General features: G+C 34.6%; 1 protein-coding gene across 1 annotated transcript in view; it reads right to left on the bottom strand.

Annotated features, from left to right (window-relative positions):
* Window positions 1–16,076, bottom strand: part of LOC130217696 (collagen alpha-1(XX) chain) — a 65,693-nt gene that overhangs the window by 8,786 nt on the left and 40,831 nt on the right. Inside the window, exons 18-27 of the mRNA XM_056449862.1 lie at window positions 14,454–14,586; window positions 14,226–14,368; window positions 11,869–11,998; window positions 8,901–9,017; window positions 8,662–8,808; window positions 8,523–8,579; window positions 5,359–5,397; window positions 4,190–4,328; window positions 3,964–4,106; window positions 181–290 (exon numbers count right to left, since the gene is read on the bottom strand). Coding sequence (XP_056305837.1) covers window positions 181–290; window positions 3,964–4,106; window positions 4,190–4,328; window positions 5,359–5,397; window positions 8,523–8,579; window positions 8,662–8,808; window positions 8,901–9,017; window positions 11,869–11,998; window positions 14,226–14,368; window positions 14,454–14,586 — 1,158 coding nt within the window. The remainder of the gene's footprint in view (window positions 1–180; window positions 291–3,963; window positions 4,107–4,189; window positions 4,329–5,358; window positions 5,398–8,522; window positions 8,580–8,661; window positions 8,809–8,900; window positions 9,018–11,868; window positions 11,999–14,225; window positions 14,369–14,453; window positions 14,587–16,076) is intronic.

Below are 16,076 nucleotides of genomic sequence, written 5' to 3'. Positions count from 1 at the left end.
CATCCAACATCTTTTCTTCTTTCTCAGATCTATCATGAAACTTTTAACTGAAGCTTTTCGTGCAATAATTACATTTATTTAAGTAGATGTATGTTCTGATTTCAATTTTGTTTATTTAAAGATAAAATGCTTTGAAATGTGTCAGAAATAGTTCATTTTTTTATTATTATTTTCACAAACCTTGTGAAAGCTGCCATAGAAAATTGAGTGGACTTGTGGCTGGTCAAAAGTCAGTTCCTGGATCTCTCCTTTGTAGTCTAGACTGAAATACAGCAGAACTTTCTTCTCGGCTAAATAACAAAACAGAGAAGGAAAATCGCATGAACTTGATGAGGTATTTTGTTTTGTTGAGACTTATATTTTGAAATGAAAACAAGTTGACCAGATGATTTTAATATCTCTGTTTGAAAAGAATAACTGGTGATTTTATAATAAATTACTTAATAAATAATATTAAGTAAATAAATAATAAATAATACAATTTGCTTGATGTTTTACTGTGGAGTTCAAATTATGATTATTTTGGTCAATATTTGGGTGATGTCAATTATTTAAAGCAATTGTGAGTGGGATGGCCAAAACCTTTTCGGACTGATTCATTTCAAGATTTATAATAAATGTATTTTTCTGAAAATAAGGTTGCTATCACACCCATCATACATTTTAGAGACCATGGAAAACTCACAATTCTCAATATCACAGCAGGATAGGTAACTAAAACCAAACACAGTAAAGAAAGAAAGAAACAAAAAAATCTTCAAAAATATTGAAAATAATTGTAAAAAAAAGGCCAAATACTATAGAATAAAAAGATATGCCTACAAATGTTTTTCATTTATTCAACTATATTTCAGTTAAATTAAATGTTACGTTCAAGAACATAATTATTGGTTTATTTATTTCATATTTATAAACATGTATATATATATATAAACATATACATATATACAGTTGAAGTCAGCATTATTAGCCCCCCTGCATTATTAGCCCTTCTGTTTATTTTTTTTACACAATTTCTGTTTAACGGAGAGATTTCTAACACATTTCTAAACATAATAGTTTTAATAACTCATTTCTAATAACTGATTTATTTTATCTTTGCCATGATGACAGTAAATAATATTTGACTAGATAATTTTCAAGACATTTCTATACAGCTTAAAGTGACATTTAGAGGCTTCACTAGGTTAATTAGATTAACTAGGCAGGTTAGGTTCTGTAGACTATGGAAAAAAATATAGCTTAGAGGGGCTATAATTTTTACCTTAAAATGACCTTAAAAAAAAAAAAAAATTAAAGTTAAAAAAGTTAAAAGTAAATAAATTAAAAACTGCTTTTATTCTAGCTGAAATAAAACAAATAACATCTTCTCCAGAAGAAATAATATGACCAGGCATACTGTGAAAATTTCTTTGCTCTGTTAAACATCATTTGGGAAATATATATTAAAAAAAAAAAATTTAAATCAAAGGGGGGGCTAATAATTATGACTTCAACTGTATATATAGATTTGTATTTTGTTTATGCATTTGGATGGAATAGCTGATGTTGTGTTGTGTGCTGTGGAGCATGCACAGGTCTCTCTCTCTCCCTCTCAAGCACTGCGCTTGATTGGGTCCAGCTGTGTTGTGAGCGGGAGCGTATATAAGTGGAGGAGAGGAACAAAGTATGGATCTTCTGCTTGGTGCAGGGCGCAAAGCTCCGTTGTTGTTGCTGCAGCCGATGCTGCTGCTGTTGTTGTTGTTCCATGCGTCTCCTATGCCCCAGATTATTTGTTGCATTAGTGTTAGCTGACAAATCGTTATTTCTTTTTCGCCATATTTCATTTGAGCCTGTGTGCTTTGTTTTCATTTATATTAAAACTATATATTATTTTTGGATAATTAAAGCTGTAGGTTGGGAATCGCCATTTACTTTGAAATCCTGTTTTCTTCTGGTTTGTGGCAGAAAGGAAAGTTTTGTTGTAATTTTATTTGGGGTTCTTTATTTTAGCAGGCAAGTTAGGATTATTTCCCAGCATATTAGTTGTCTTTTTGTTTATTACTTTGGCCTGGATTCCCTTCCGAGATCTTTAAAAAAAAAAAAAAAAACATTGTTATTGCTTGATAAACTGGCTGTGATTATTGTGAGCTGGGACAGGAGACGGGAAAAACCCTAAATTTAATATTTAAAACTTTAATTTATACTTTTGTTATTGTTCCTGCCAACCCTTGACTGGTCGGAGCGTAACATTAAGTATTCACTGTGAGCATTGTTTCTTATTAAATCTCAAAAGTCCACAGCATCATTATTAATCAAGCAATTAAAGCAAGAACAAATCACTGTCCTAGTCTTTTGTTGTTTGATTAGTAATGATAAACACAGTTGGCAGCAGGAATACAGCCACATGTCACTTTAAATACTGCATGGGTCCAATTTACTGTGACACATGCATTTTCATTCTCAAATCTACACACAACAGACAAGGGTTTATATGAATAATCACTAAATGCCAAATTTGGACAAATGTTTGCATGTATTTGACCATTTATGTGTATTTAATTTGACCATTAAGATAAAAGATCACATCTCTGAGGCTCTTTCATGCTATTGGAAAAATTAATAAATCGAATACACTTCCTAATACACTGATATCCATGTAAAACTGTGCTTAGCGGAGGAACGAATGTACAGTATATGATGCAATAATCATTTTATCTTGATTACTGTTTCTTCATAGTGTTGGATGCCAAAATTGAAATCAAAATTATTTTTTGATTAATTTCACAGCCCTATTGCAAACATTATTATTTCTTGTACCTGAATGTTTTAAACTCACTTGGTATATTTACACAATAATTGGTCTTAAAAGGACAGTTCACCCAAACAATTCCAACATCATTCTCTCACACTTCACCTCTTTGAGATTCTTCTATTGAACACAAAAGATGATATTTTAAGCTTTAACCACTGACCTCCACAGCAGTGGTGTAGTCGGGGCTATACGCACGTATACTCCGTATGCCTACTTTTTCCCACGAGCTGTTTGGGTATTACGACTTCTGAGGATCAATAATTGCGTATACCCTCGGTATACTCACTTGTTTTGCAGATTAGACTTCCCTAATTTACATGTATTTGCGTCCCCTTTAACTGTACACCAGATGTTTTTTTAACTCGCATCTTAATTTGTTACAATTGGTGCATTTTGTATAAATCGCGCCATTCTCCGTCCCCTGACGAGCGCAGCAGCTGTGAGAAAGTTTCGTGAGTTTTTCGAAGACTACGAAAAGTCAACTGAGTGATGATGTCTCGCTGAAACGCTCAGGTAAAATGATAAAACAGCATGGGCGTCGCTTTAGCCCTCCTATATTTCTCTTCAGCCTCCTAAATGTTTTGCGATTAGCTCATTAACTGTACACTACTAAATGATCACCTCAGTCTCCTTTCATTTTGATATGAAACCGGCGGTAGACTTCCGCCGCTCCGTTTTCAGCTAGTTTTACATTACATTACAGCTGTGCAGTGCGAGAGCACAAGGTGTGTGTTGTTCATCGAAAGATTGTTATAATATCTGCATTATGCATATCATATCAACATGTGATATTTGTTTTTTCCTACGATGAACTCAATGGTTGCAGCTTTTGAACTAAACATTGTCTTTTTTGTTTAACAGAAGAAAGAAACTCTAAGTTTTGAAACCACTTGAGAGTGAGTAAATAGTAAGTACATTTTCATTTGGGGTGAACTATTCCCGTTTAAAACACATGCAAACTTTCACTCCTTTTTATTGTTAAACTTTGTAATTAATCCAGAAATTTCAATTAAAACACACGCTCAACAATTTCTAATTGTAATTGTTGGTCCTAACCATGATCCTAACTTGATGTTTAACACTTTAACTACTGCAGATGCACACATATGATGTGAATTCTACTGATCTGGAACCATTCCTGATTGTTTAGGAAATATCCAGGCACTCACGGTCCAGCACAACCCCCATTTTGGGCTGGAAGTCATTGTCGGTGAGCTGCCAGAGGGCGAAGGGTTCTCTGGGTGAATCCTGCAGGAGCCTGAAGACCATACTGATGGTGTGCTCTGGAGAAAAGCCGGCCGGGTGGATGAAGCTGAGACAGATGCGCAGGGTTTGAACAGTGACCAATGGATGTATAAACTGGGATGTTTGATAATGTGTGCTTGTGTTTCTTACCCTGTGCTCTGGGTGAGCTGTACGTCTCTGTAAAGAGTGTAGCTGGGTAAAGTGCTGAAGATGAAAGGTTCAGCTGCTACTCCTTCAATAGTAGAGTGAGCTCTCTGAGTAAGACCGAATGCTTCCATCATGTTGAAGCCTAAACAAAGAGGCACACACAAGCACTTTAACATTTTGTACAGTTTGTGTGTTTGGCACAAGTATAATAAAGATCTTTTAAAAATATTTCTAATGAAAGTGCATAGTTTGATAAAATTACATACACACACATATATATATATATATATCTATACATACAGTTAATGTCAGAATTATTAGCCCCCTGAATAATTAGCCCGTTTATTTTTTTCCCCAATTTCTGTTTAACAGAGAGATTTTCTTCAACACATTTCTAAACATAATAGTTTTAATAACTTATTTCTAATACCTGATTTAATACAGTAAATAATATTTGACTAGATAATTTTCAAGACACTTCTATACAGCTTAAAGTCACATTTAAAGGCTTAACTAGGTTAATCAGGTTAACTAGGCAGGTTAGGGTAATTAGGCAAGTTATTGTATAACAATGTTTGTACTGTAGACTATCAAAAAATTAGCTTAAAGGGGCTAATAATTTTGACCTTAAAATGGTTTTTAAAAAATTAAAAACTGCTTTTATTCTAGCCGAAATAAAACAAATAAGACTTTCTCCAGAAGATAAAATATTATCAGACACACTGTAAAAATTTCCTTGATCTGTTAAACATCATTTGGGAAATATTTAAAAAAGAAAAAAAAAATTCAAAGGAGGGCTAATAATTCTGACTTTAACTGTATATTTATATATAGGTAGTATAGGTAGATTTTCATAAAAGATGACCAAAACAAACTGTGGATTTCAGTGGATTAACTTGATTGCACAGATTAATTGTTCACCTAAAGACTAACAATGTGTGCTATCAAAATAAATATTGTAAATTTGGAAATTATGCAGGCTTTAAATACAGGCCTGTCTGGAAAAAAAAACTTAGTTAGAACGTACAATAGACCCTGGATCTAGGAGCACCAAGGATATGGATTTCACTCCCAGAAACTGCATGAACATGGGGAAGTCGTGGCAATACTTGACAAAACTCACTTCAGTTTTAACTATATATAAATAAGATGTACAGTAAATATGATCATACCTTTAAGCACATAATTTCTGACTGTCATCTCAGGACACACTGAAAATAAAAAAAACAAAGGCAGCATGTTAAGTTTAAAGAAAGCTGCTTTTTTGGTAAAACTAAAAGTCCTATTCACACTTAAAGAAAAGAAGAAAACTTAAGAAAATCAAGCTTCAATTGTTAGACAAAGAAAAAGATACTGATCCACTAAAAATAACCAGGGGGGAGGCGGGGGTTGGGTGATCTTCAGAGTTCCTTGCAACAATGATGTAGGCTTTAAAACACACAGGATCCCTGTCCTTAAACAGCCATGTATAAACAAAAAACTATAAATATACAACAAATATTTATATAATTGTAACTAATATTACAATGTAGGCTAAATGAACAAAACACCACGATAGTTTTGGGTTATTTTCTCGCTGCAGTGCTTGTTATTCCATCAATAACTTTTTTTGACCCTTGAAAATATCTTTTGAGGGATTTACTTTAATATACACAAACAACAGCAGCCTACAGAACATCATTGTCTAATTTTCCCTGCAGTGCTTCTGAGAGAGGAATACATTCACTTATATAAAATCAACAAGCACAAATATGTTTCACTTAACTTAAAATAAATAACCTTGTCATGTAGCCTATTATTTTTCTATTCGCTCTATAAGCCCAAGAATGGCATTAAAGACAGCAAATACTGCTTTTATTTTACATAGGCCTATGGAATGTCATGGGATCTCACTTTTCACTCCGCTAAAACATAATCGCGAACTGGAAAATGAAAGAAACACCATTGAAAGTATTTTCTATTTTTTGTTTCTTTTATCGTACATAGGCAATGACCTATTTCTATTTTAAAGTGAGTAAAATAATTTTTTTACTGCCTATTTACACCTATGAATACATTTTTTTTCCATATATAATGAGCAAATTAACAATACACCAAATTTTGAAGCCGACTGTATTCTCATAAAAAATAAAACATCTTTTTCTTTGTATTCCAATGCAATATTCCTACTCTGCTTAACAAAAAAGAAAATATCACACCAAAACAATGGTGTATAAATACAATCATAAAATAAATGAACAATACTCTCTTCTTTATCATTACAGAAAGCACATTTTAAATTAACATCTTTACAACATTTTGCAATTACCTGTTTTACAGGATAAATACTATGAACAATTTTAAATGATACCTCTATAATTTTATTTGTTTTACAAAAACATCTGGAAATCTTAAAAGTCTCATTCCAGTTGACATCTTGAAATTGTGATCACCAAAAACCAATGGCTCAGGGAACACTGACAATCCGGCAAATCATTCTAAAATAATTATTATTAAATTATTTTTTCTTTTAAAGGGCACCTAGGTTACCTCTTTTTCCAGATTTAATATAAGTCTTTTGTGTCTCCAGAATGTGTTTGTAAAGTTTCAGCTCAAAACACCCATTAGATTATTTATTACACCTTTCATAAGTTTCTATTGTATAGCTCTAAGCAGCAGGTAGCGGTTTTTGCATGCTGCGCCTTTAAGGCTAGTCCTTCACGCCCACCGTTTCCACGTGCCTGTCAGTGTGCCTTAATCTCCTCCCTTGGCTGCGTCAAACAACAGACAGACATGAAGGAAGAAGATCTCACGTAAAGTTTGTGAGAAATACTACAGTAAGAACTTTGCCAATGAGTATTTGATGCATTTGTCGTGGAGTTGCAACGATAAGTCCCACACAATGTCGTTTCAAAGTTCACACACGCACGCACGCACGCACACACACACACACACACACACAGAAATGTGACAGGATACAGGTTAATATCCACTGCTGTATGGATATCTGTTATGTTAATGTACAAAATAAACCTGATTTAACGTCCACAAACCGGGATTGAATCGTCTGCTTTTATAATTGTTCTGACATGCGGTTGTGGTGATGACGTAAATCTAAAGTAAATCGCTGTAATTCATTACACACGTGCACTGTTTTAAAAACGTTTAAACTTGTAAAACTCACTCTTGATCACATTTGATGATGATTGATGATCACAGCAAACTGACCACACCTTCATGGTTGCTTTACATCATCCTGTCTTGTTTATATGATTATACGCTTTACTACAGAGATTAATACGCAGCTGTCAATGAATTCGGTGGGCGGGGGGGTCCCACACTGCTACATTAAGTTGTGGTCGGTCTCAAAACCGCTCCAATTGGTCCACCGTTTTTATGTTGTTAAATTGAAAAAAAAAAGGATAGGGTGTGTTTATACCACCCCAATATGACGGTCTATACACTATACCTACACATATGTCTGTCCAAACAGCTTGAAAAGTAGATTTTTCACCATAGGTGCCCTTTAAATTTATACCTTCCAATTTAAGACTAAAATCTAAATTTGTATTTTGAACTATATCATTTCCTAATAATTTCTTAAGCTCTGAGAGAATACATTTAATTATCATCATATACTCTTTAACAGGTATATAAAGGGAAAATTTTTCTAGAAACTCTAAATAGGTAAGCACATGACCATTACTATTTAAAAGCAAAATATTATTTCTAAACCGATTAGGAAAAAAAGAGATTTATTTCGGTGTGTAATATATATATATATATATATATATATATATATATATATATATATATATATATATATATATATATATATATATATATATATATTATATATTATTATTATATATTATAATAATATCCTTATTATTATATATCCTTATATATTATATATATTATAATAATATATATATTATTATTATTACAAATTAAACAAGTGTGAGGGGAACAATTGTGTTTGTTGTTGTTATGTTATAATCATCCATGATAACTGGCTGTCAGTCTTTGACATGACTGGACTCAACAGCCCCCACACCTTAATGCTCCTGACAAGAATAGCATGTGTAGTAATCATTTTTTTTAAGTGGTGTAAATCGCCATCATGCATAAATTAATTATATTTTTACACTTAATAATAATCCATGATCACATTACACAATACTGAACCCGCACGTCAAAATAACACAGTCAATATTTTTTGAGACCCCCCCAAAATTTCACAAATCATGTTTTCAGGGAGCCTAAGCCAAGCTCCCCCGTAGTTCACACCCTAGATGTTTCTATTTAAAATCGTCGTTAAAATACTTGTTCAGTTTTATACTGCTGCAACTCTTACCTTCTCTCTGAATGGGATGCAGTCCAGGAGGAACTTGAACTCTCACTGGAGCAGTAGCTTTAATAGAGAATTGCATGGTGTTACTAATTACCAAATCATCATATCAGTCATTTCTATACATCAGTGCTGTATATCTGACCTGTGGGGTGAAGAATGGTGACAGCAGCGCCCTCTACGGCTCCCAGACGTGAATGAACACTGATGCGGTACACGGTTTCAGGCTGCAGCTCAGACAAACAGTGACTGCTGCTGGAAGCATCCACCATCTCCTCTTTAGTCTGCTTTTCTGAAACACAAACATACAGAAGTTTATAATCTGGTTGTACACTATGAACAATAAATAAAAAGTGTTATGATTGTTGATTTGTGAGCTGCCACCTCTGAGGGCCTGGATGACTATGCGATATCCGCTGACCGCTGGAACGGGCCTCCAGGACACACATATGCTGGAGTGGTCTGAACGAACCACACTCACACTGCTCACCCGCAGACTGGCTGAGGTGCAGAGAGACAAACACAAACCGTGTCCAAAAGCACTCACTCAATCACTTGTACAGTATATGACAGTATAGTGGACTGTATCAGGAAAGAGGGAACTAAAACGAGTGAAAGAAATCGGAAAGTGATAAATAGTGCGAGGCAGCGAGGAGACTGTTACGGACAATTTCATCATGAACATTACACACCTACCATCCTGTAATATTTCCTTTTTTTTTTGATTTATGAATTTAAAATCTCTGTTAATTTGTCACATTTGTTTATGTTATTTTATAACAAATAAAACTTGCTAATTATACATGTAATTAAATTGTATTATATTTGGATATAAATGTTTATTTTTATTTGTTTGTCAAATTAAATACAACATAGTATATAAAATACATCTCACTTTACAACAAGGTTTCATTAGTTAACTAACATAAGTATTCATGGCGTTTCACATTTTCCACATTTGTTTATGTTACAGCCTTATTCCAAAATGGATTTAATTAATTTTTTCCACAAAATTCTACCCACAATATCGCAAAATGACAATGTGAAAAAAGATTTTTGGAAATTGTTGCAAATATATTAAAAATTAAAAACCTGAAAAAAATCACGTACATAATTATTCACAGCCTTTGACGTGTAGCTCTAAATTGAGCTCAGGTACATTCTGTTTCCACTAATCATTCCTGAGATGTTTCAGCAGCTTAATTCGAGTTCCCAGGGTTGACAGTGCATGTCAAAGTACAAACCCAGCATGGAGACAAATTAATTGTCTGTAGACCTCCGAAACAGGATTATCCCGAGGCACAAGGCTGGGAAAGGTTACAGAAACATTTCTGCTGCTCTGAGAGTTCCAATGAGCACAGTAGCCTCCATCATCCATAAGTGGAAGATTTTTGGAACCACCAAGACTCATCACTGCCTAGAGCTGGCCGGTCAATCTAAGCTGAGTGATCGGGGGAAAAGGGCCTTAGTCAGGTGATCAATAACCCGATGGTCACTCTGTCTGAGCTCCAGTGTTCTTTTGTGGAGAGAGGAGAACCTTACAGAGGGACAACCATTTGTGCAGTAATCCACCAATCAGGCCTGTATGGTAGAGTGGCCAGATGGAAACCACTCACTGCCTGGAATTTACCAAAAGGCATCTGAAGGACTCTCAGACTATAAGAAACAAAATTCTCTGGTCTGATGAGACTAAAATTGAACTTTTTGGAGTGAATGCCAGGTGTTACGTTTGGAGAAAACCAGACACCGCTCATCATCAGACCATGATGTGGGGATTTTTTTTCAGCAGCAGGAACTGGAAGACTAGTCAGGATAGAGGGAAAGATTAATGCATCAATGTACAGAGACATCCTGAATGAAAACCTGCTTCAGAGTGCTCTTGAACTCAGACTGGGGTGACGGTTCATCTTCCAGCAGGATAATGACCCAAAGGACACCGCCAAAATATCAATAGAGTGGCTTCTCAACAACTCGGTGAATGTCCTTGAGTGGCCCAGCCAGAGCCCAGACCTAAATCCTATTGAACATCTCTGGAGAGATCTGAAAATGGCTGTACGCCGTCGTTTCCCATCCAACCTGATAGAGCTTGAGAGGCACTGCAAAGAGGAATGGGCAAAAGTTCCCAAAGACAGGCGTGCCAAGCTTGTGGCATCATATTCAAAAAGACTTGAGGCTGTAATTGCTGCCAAAGGTGCATCAACAAAATATTGAGCAAAGGCTGTGAATACTTGTGTTAATGTGATTTTTCAGGTTTTTTATTTTTAATAAATTTGCAACAATTAAAAAAAAAACTTTTTTCACAGTGTCATTTTGAAGTATTGTGTGTAGAATTTCGAGGAAATAAATAAATGTAATCAATTTTAAAATGGTTGAAACATAAAAAAATGTGGAAAAAGTCTAGCGCCTTGAATACTTACCGGATGCACTATTATTAATATTATTTAAAATAACATACTGCACACTACTAAAAAAGCTATCAACAATAACCTAAGAAAGTACATCATTTATTATTTTTGCTTGGTTTCTAATGCCCTCAAGTAATTTCTGAGGTATTCCTGGTTAAAAATATGAATTTAATTTTATATGTCCCACAAATAGGAACGTTTGTTGTCTGACTTTTTTTATTCTACTCTTCATCCTTGTAAAAAGGGTTTGACACATTATACAGCTCATAAAGCACTATAGAAATAAAGGTGACTTTACTTGAAATGTGCAGCAAAGGCACGTTTCTTCTTCTTATGCTCCCTCTAATTGGATTTTGCAAAATCAAGCATTTCAACCAATCAGAGTGAATTGTGTGGTAAAAAGTTATAGTTCACTATAAAGTGGATATAAAGCAGTTTTGGACACAACTAAAACGTAACTCACTGTTTACTTGCACTCAAGTGGTTTCTAACATTAATGAGTTACCTTTTATGTTGTACGAAAAAGAAGATATTTTTAAGAATGTTGACAATCGGTAGCCATTGAAAAAACCATGGATGTCAATGGCTACTAGTTTCCAACATTCTTAAAAATATGTGTTCAACAAAGTAAAGAAACTCAACAAGGGGAGGGCTTAAGTTTTTTCTGTTTTACAAAACAAGATATTTTTAAGAATGTTGAAAACCAGTAGCTATTGACATCCATAGTAGGAAAAAATACTATGGAAGTCAATGGCTACCAGTTTCCAACATTCTTGAAAAATTTAAAAAAGTTCAACAGAGGAAAGAAACTCAAACATATTTAAAACAAGTGGAGGGCAAATCGTTTATGACAGAATTAATGTTTTGGCGGTGAACTATTCGCAGAACACACTATCATTCTACAGATAATGTATTAATATGTGTGCGTGTGTGTGTGTGTGACTCACTGGTCTTGCCCTGTGCAGAGGCGCTGCCGCCCTCTCTGCTGCGGTATTCAGCAGTCACCAGCACACTGTAGCGAGTGTCAGGCAGCAGATTCTGCAGCAGGACGCGCCTCTCACTGCCTGCCAATGACACCTATAAAAAAACAAACACGACAACATCATAGCACAACTAAACATCCCAGCACATTTACAACATAACACAACTAAATAAATTAAGCAATAGATACGATTCCCTGTGCGGCTGAGAGGCGTCCGCTGCATAAAACATATGGCAGAGTAATTGCTGGTTCATTCCACTGATAATTCAGGAATTAAGTCGAAGGATAGTGAATGAGTGAGTGAGCAAAATTGCCTGGGTTAAATAGTTTTGAATCTAGTTTATTTCCATTTTTTTTTAATTCAATTATCATTATTGTTCAAGTTCTTATTACTGTATGACTTTAGGTTTTACCAGAGTTTTTCTAGTTTTTAGTTTAGCTTGTCAGTATTTTAAGTTCATTTTGAATATTTAGGTAAGGTCATTTATTATATTAACATATTTATAATATATAATATGTGTTCACACTTCCCAGTGTTGGGTTGTGGCTGAAAGGGCATCTGCTGCGTAAAACATATGCTGGATAAGTTGGCGGTTCATTCCACTGTGGCGACACTTTATTTATAAAAGGACTAAGCCAAAAAAAAATGAATGAATGAATGAATGAATGCGTTCACACTATTATCAATGTCAGTCACATTTTAGTTTTTGAAAGAGGTTTCTTATACTCACTATATATTTACATTATGTAAAATAATATTACAATTCAAACTAACCATGTTCTATTTAAATATCATTTAAAAATTAAACGTATTCCTTTGATGGCAAAGCTGAATTTTTGATCATCTTTACTCCAGTCATCAGCCTCACATGATTCTTCAGAAATCATTATAAAATGATGCTCTGCTGCTTAAGAATACACGATTATCAATGCTGAACATCAGTTGTGCTGCTTTTGTGGTAACTGTAAGACATTTGCCATTTTGGCACACAATAAGGACTCCTTGATGAATAGAAGATTCATAAATGATAATTCTAAATGCATGTATGGTCACATCTGAACATTTTAATGCAGTTGCATATCATAATATATTATCCTATAACATCATTAACTGTTCTGTTCTAATTTGCTACCCTTTTGTTATGTTCATGGCTGTTTTTGCCCCATTGACTTCTATTGTAATGACATTTTTTTGATTGCAAAGCTATGATGACATATAATCATGCATTCTTGATTGTTGGTGGTTTTCCCTGTTGGGAAGATGTAAAATGTGTCATTTTTACAGTTGATCATTGGTTGGCAGCATTTACCCTTTAGTTTCTGGCTTCTATATGGAGATTTGAGGAGTAAAACCGCAGATTATAGTGTGCATGCATAAATACACTTACTATGTGTATCGGAGACCAACTAGCTAGTCTTGAGCCTCCTTGTTAGAGCAACTGACTCTCATGCAAAGAATCGGTTCAATCAACGCTCAAATCAGGTTGGGTGCAGTAGGACCGGTGGGTTACACATGGGGGCTCATCCGGGATGGGAGTGAGGTTTAGAGGGGCAAGTGTAACGGAGGCCTGCTTGTGAAATGCTATGCAGGTAAACCTCACTCCTCTGACCTCTAATGGTGCTCTAGCGACAAACACTAGAGGCCATGGTCTTTAGCTGCCTTGTTAGAGCAACCGACTCCCATACAAAGAATCACCAGTTGGATCGCAGCTCTGAACGGAATAGGTAGAATAGGACCAGTTGGTTACATATGTTTACCATGTTCTGAGAGCTGAGCTGCCTATTTTGACATACTGAAGGCAGAAACTAAGCTTTTTTGCACTACAACTGATGATAAATAGTTTAAATGAAAAATTTACCTCTTCCCAACAGGGAAAACCAGGTTTCATGGCCAAATTAAACTCATAATCATCCCAGAGAGGATGAAAACCTCCCCAACAGCAAGGCTTAATCCTTTCAGGACAATCTTTCGACCACTTGTAATAGATTGTAAAACATTGTGTTATGAACGCTTTTAATTAAAATGGTACTTTTTTATTTTTATTTCAGTTCTACAAGGTTACTACATTGAAACGAATAATATTGATGTCTGCCTGCACCCATCCAATCTCCAGCTCTTTTGTGAGTGGTTGTCAGGCTATTGCACCGCAGTTACTAGGGGCATCCGAGTGGTTTTGTGTGCCTTTATACTCGAGTGCTTACTATGAGAGCCTCTAAACCATCTGCTCCCTTAATAAGGAATCAATCTATAAAGTACATGAATGGAGGCAAAACCACTCTTCTGTGCTAAATAATAGGGTTCTCGTTTCTAAAAGCACTCACCGTGTTTTCCCTTGCATCTCCATTGAGCGGAGTATATGACACACGGTACTGCTGCACATGCGCATTGGGATGAACCCAGGTCACCAGCATACTGACTGCAGTCTCTTCTGAGATGGATAAACTGCTTGGACCACCTCCAGATACTAAAGAAAAAAAAGGGGCAAGAAAATGATACATCTTTTGTTGTCCAAGGTTTTCATGTGTGTATGCATTATACTGTATACTCACAAGTGCTGTATCTGATTGCCACAGCTTCACTCTGAGCGCCGTCAGCATATGATGCAGAGAGAGAAATCTGATATTCCTTGTCTTCTTCAACCTTTTCCAAGATTGCACCCTCACTTTCCCCATTTACCGTCAGCTGCAATATATTACCAAGTAATAATATAAAATCACAGCCAATGTTTACACCCTGTATTATGATGTGTTTTGATCAATCCTTTTCAATTGTTAATTTCAACTATTTCTATAGGTAGTTGGAAATGCATTTGATAGGTATAAACACTCATGTGGTTGGATGTTTTCAAACATTCACAAAAGAGACCCAACCCAGCAAGCAATTTTGCGTTTAAAAGACATTTGCTTTTAGCCATTTAGCAGATGCTTTTATCTAAAGCTAATTACAAGTGGGATCAGAGAGTAGCAGTATGTAAATGCAATGATGAATCTAAGCTACTTAATCAACAAGTCTAATTTTAATGAGTGGTTGATTGGTATTTTTTTATTTTATCTTTTATTTATCTTCTAAAAATCTAAAATGCATCTAATAGACATCCTAAAACAGGGGTGGGTAATCTTTTTTCAGCAAAGAGCCATTTCTGATTTTTTTGGCAAATGCATTTTTTAAAAGAGCCATTGGGGTATACAGTTGAAGTCAGAATTATTAGCCCCCCTGAATTATTAGCCCCCCTGTTTATTTTTCCCCTAATTTCTGTTTAACGGAGAGCAGATTTTTTCAACACATTTCTAAACATAATAGTTTTAATAACTCATTTCTAATAACTCATTTATTTTATCTTTGCATGATGACAGTAAATAATATTTGACTAGATATTTTTCAAGACTCTTCGATACAGCTTAAATGACATTTAAAGGCTTAACTAGGTTAATTAGGTTAACTAGGCAGGTTAGGGTAATTAGGCAAGTTATTGTATAATGATGGTTTGTTCTGTAGACTATCAGAAAAATTGCTTAAAGGGGCTAATAATATTGACCTTAAAATGGTGGTTAAAAAATTTAAAACTGCTTTTATTCTAGCCGAAATAAAACAAAAAGACTTTCTCCAGAAGAAACAATATTATCAGACATACTGTGAAAATTTCCTTGCTCTGTTAAACAGCATTTGGGATATATTTTAAAAAGGAAAAAAATTCAAAGGGGGGCTAATAATTCTGACTTCAACTGTACGCATATATGCACCCCAATAAAATACGACTACTAAACTACTAAATTAAGCAGGTTTAAACAAAACCTTTATTTATGTTCACGCACAACTCAAAAATAAACAAATATGAAGCATCACATGTTGAGCAAGTCCATGAATGAAGAAAGAACATTTATTTAAATTCTGGAAAATAAACTCTTTTTTTTTCTGAAAAGCAACACAATTTAAAATAAACAAACATTTTACTATTATAAAAAAATTACATAGTTTCTTGAAATTATTCAAATTCAAGTATGCAGCAGTAATTTAGGCTAGTTTTAAAGAACATTTATTATAGTTATTATATTAATTTTCACTAGTTTTGAAGAACAAAAATAATATTTTACTATTATTGAGTAAACAAAGGGCAAAACAACGTATATTTATATGGGAACCACGCACACACGTTTGCCCTTTATTGGTGTCAC

Source organism: Danio aesculapii, chromosome 23 (assembly GCF_903798145.1).
Source record: "Danio aesculapii chromosome 23, fDanAes4.1, whole genome shotgun sequence".
In the NCBI taxonomy this organism is placed as follows: domain Eukaryota; kingdom Metazoa; phylum Chordata; class Actinopteri; order Cypriniformes; family Danionidae; genus Danio; species Danio aesculapii.
This window is presented reverse-complemented; position numbering and strand designations above follow the sequence as displayed.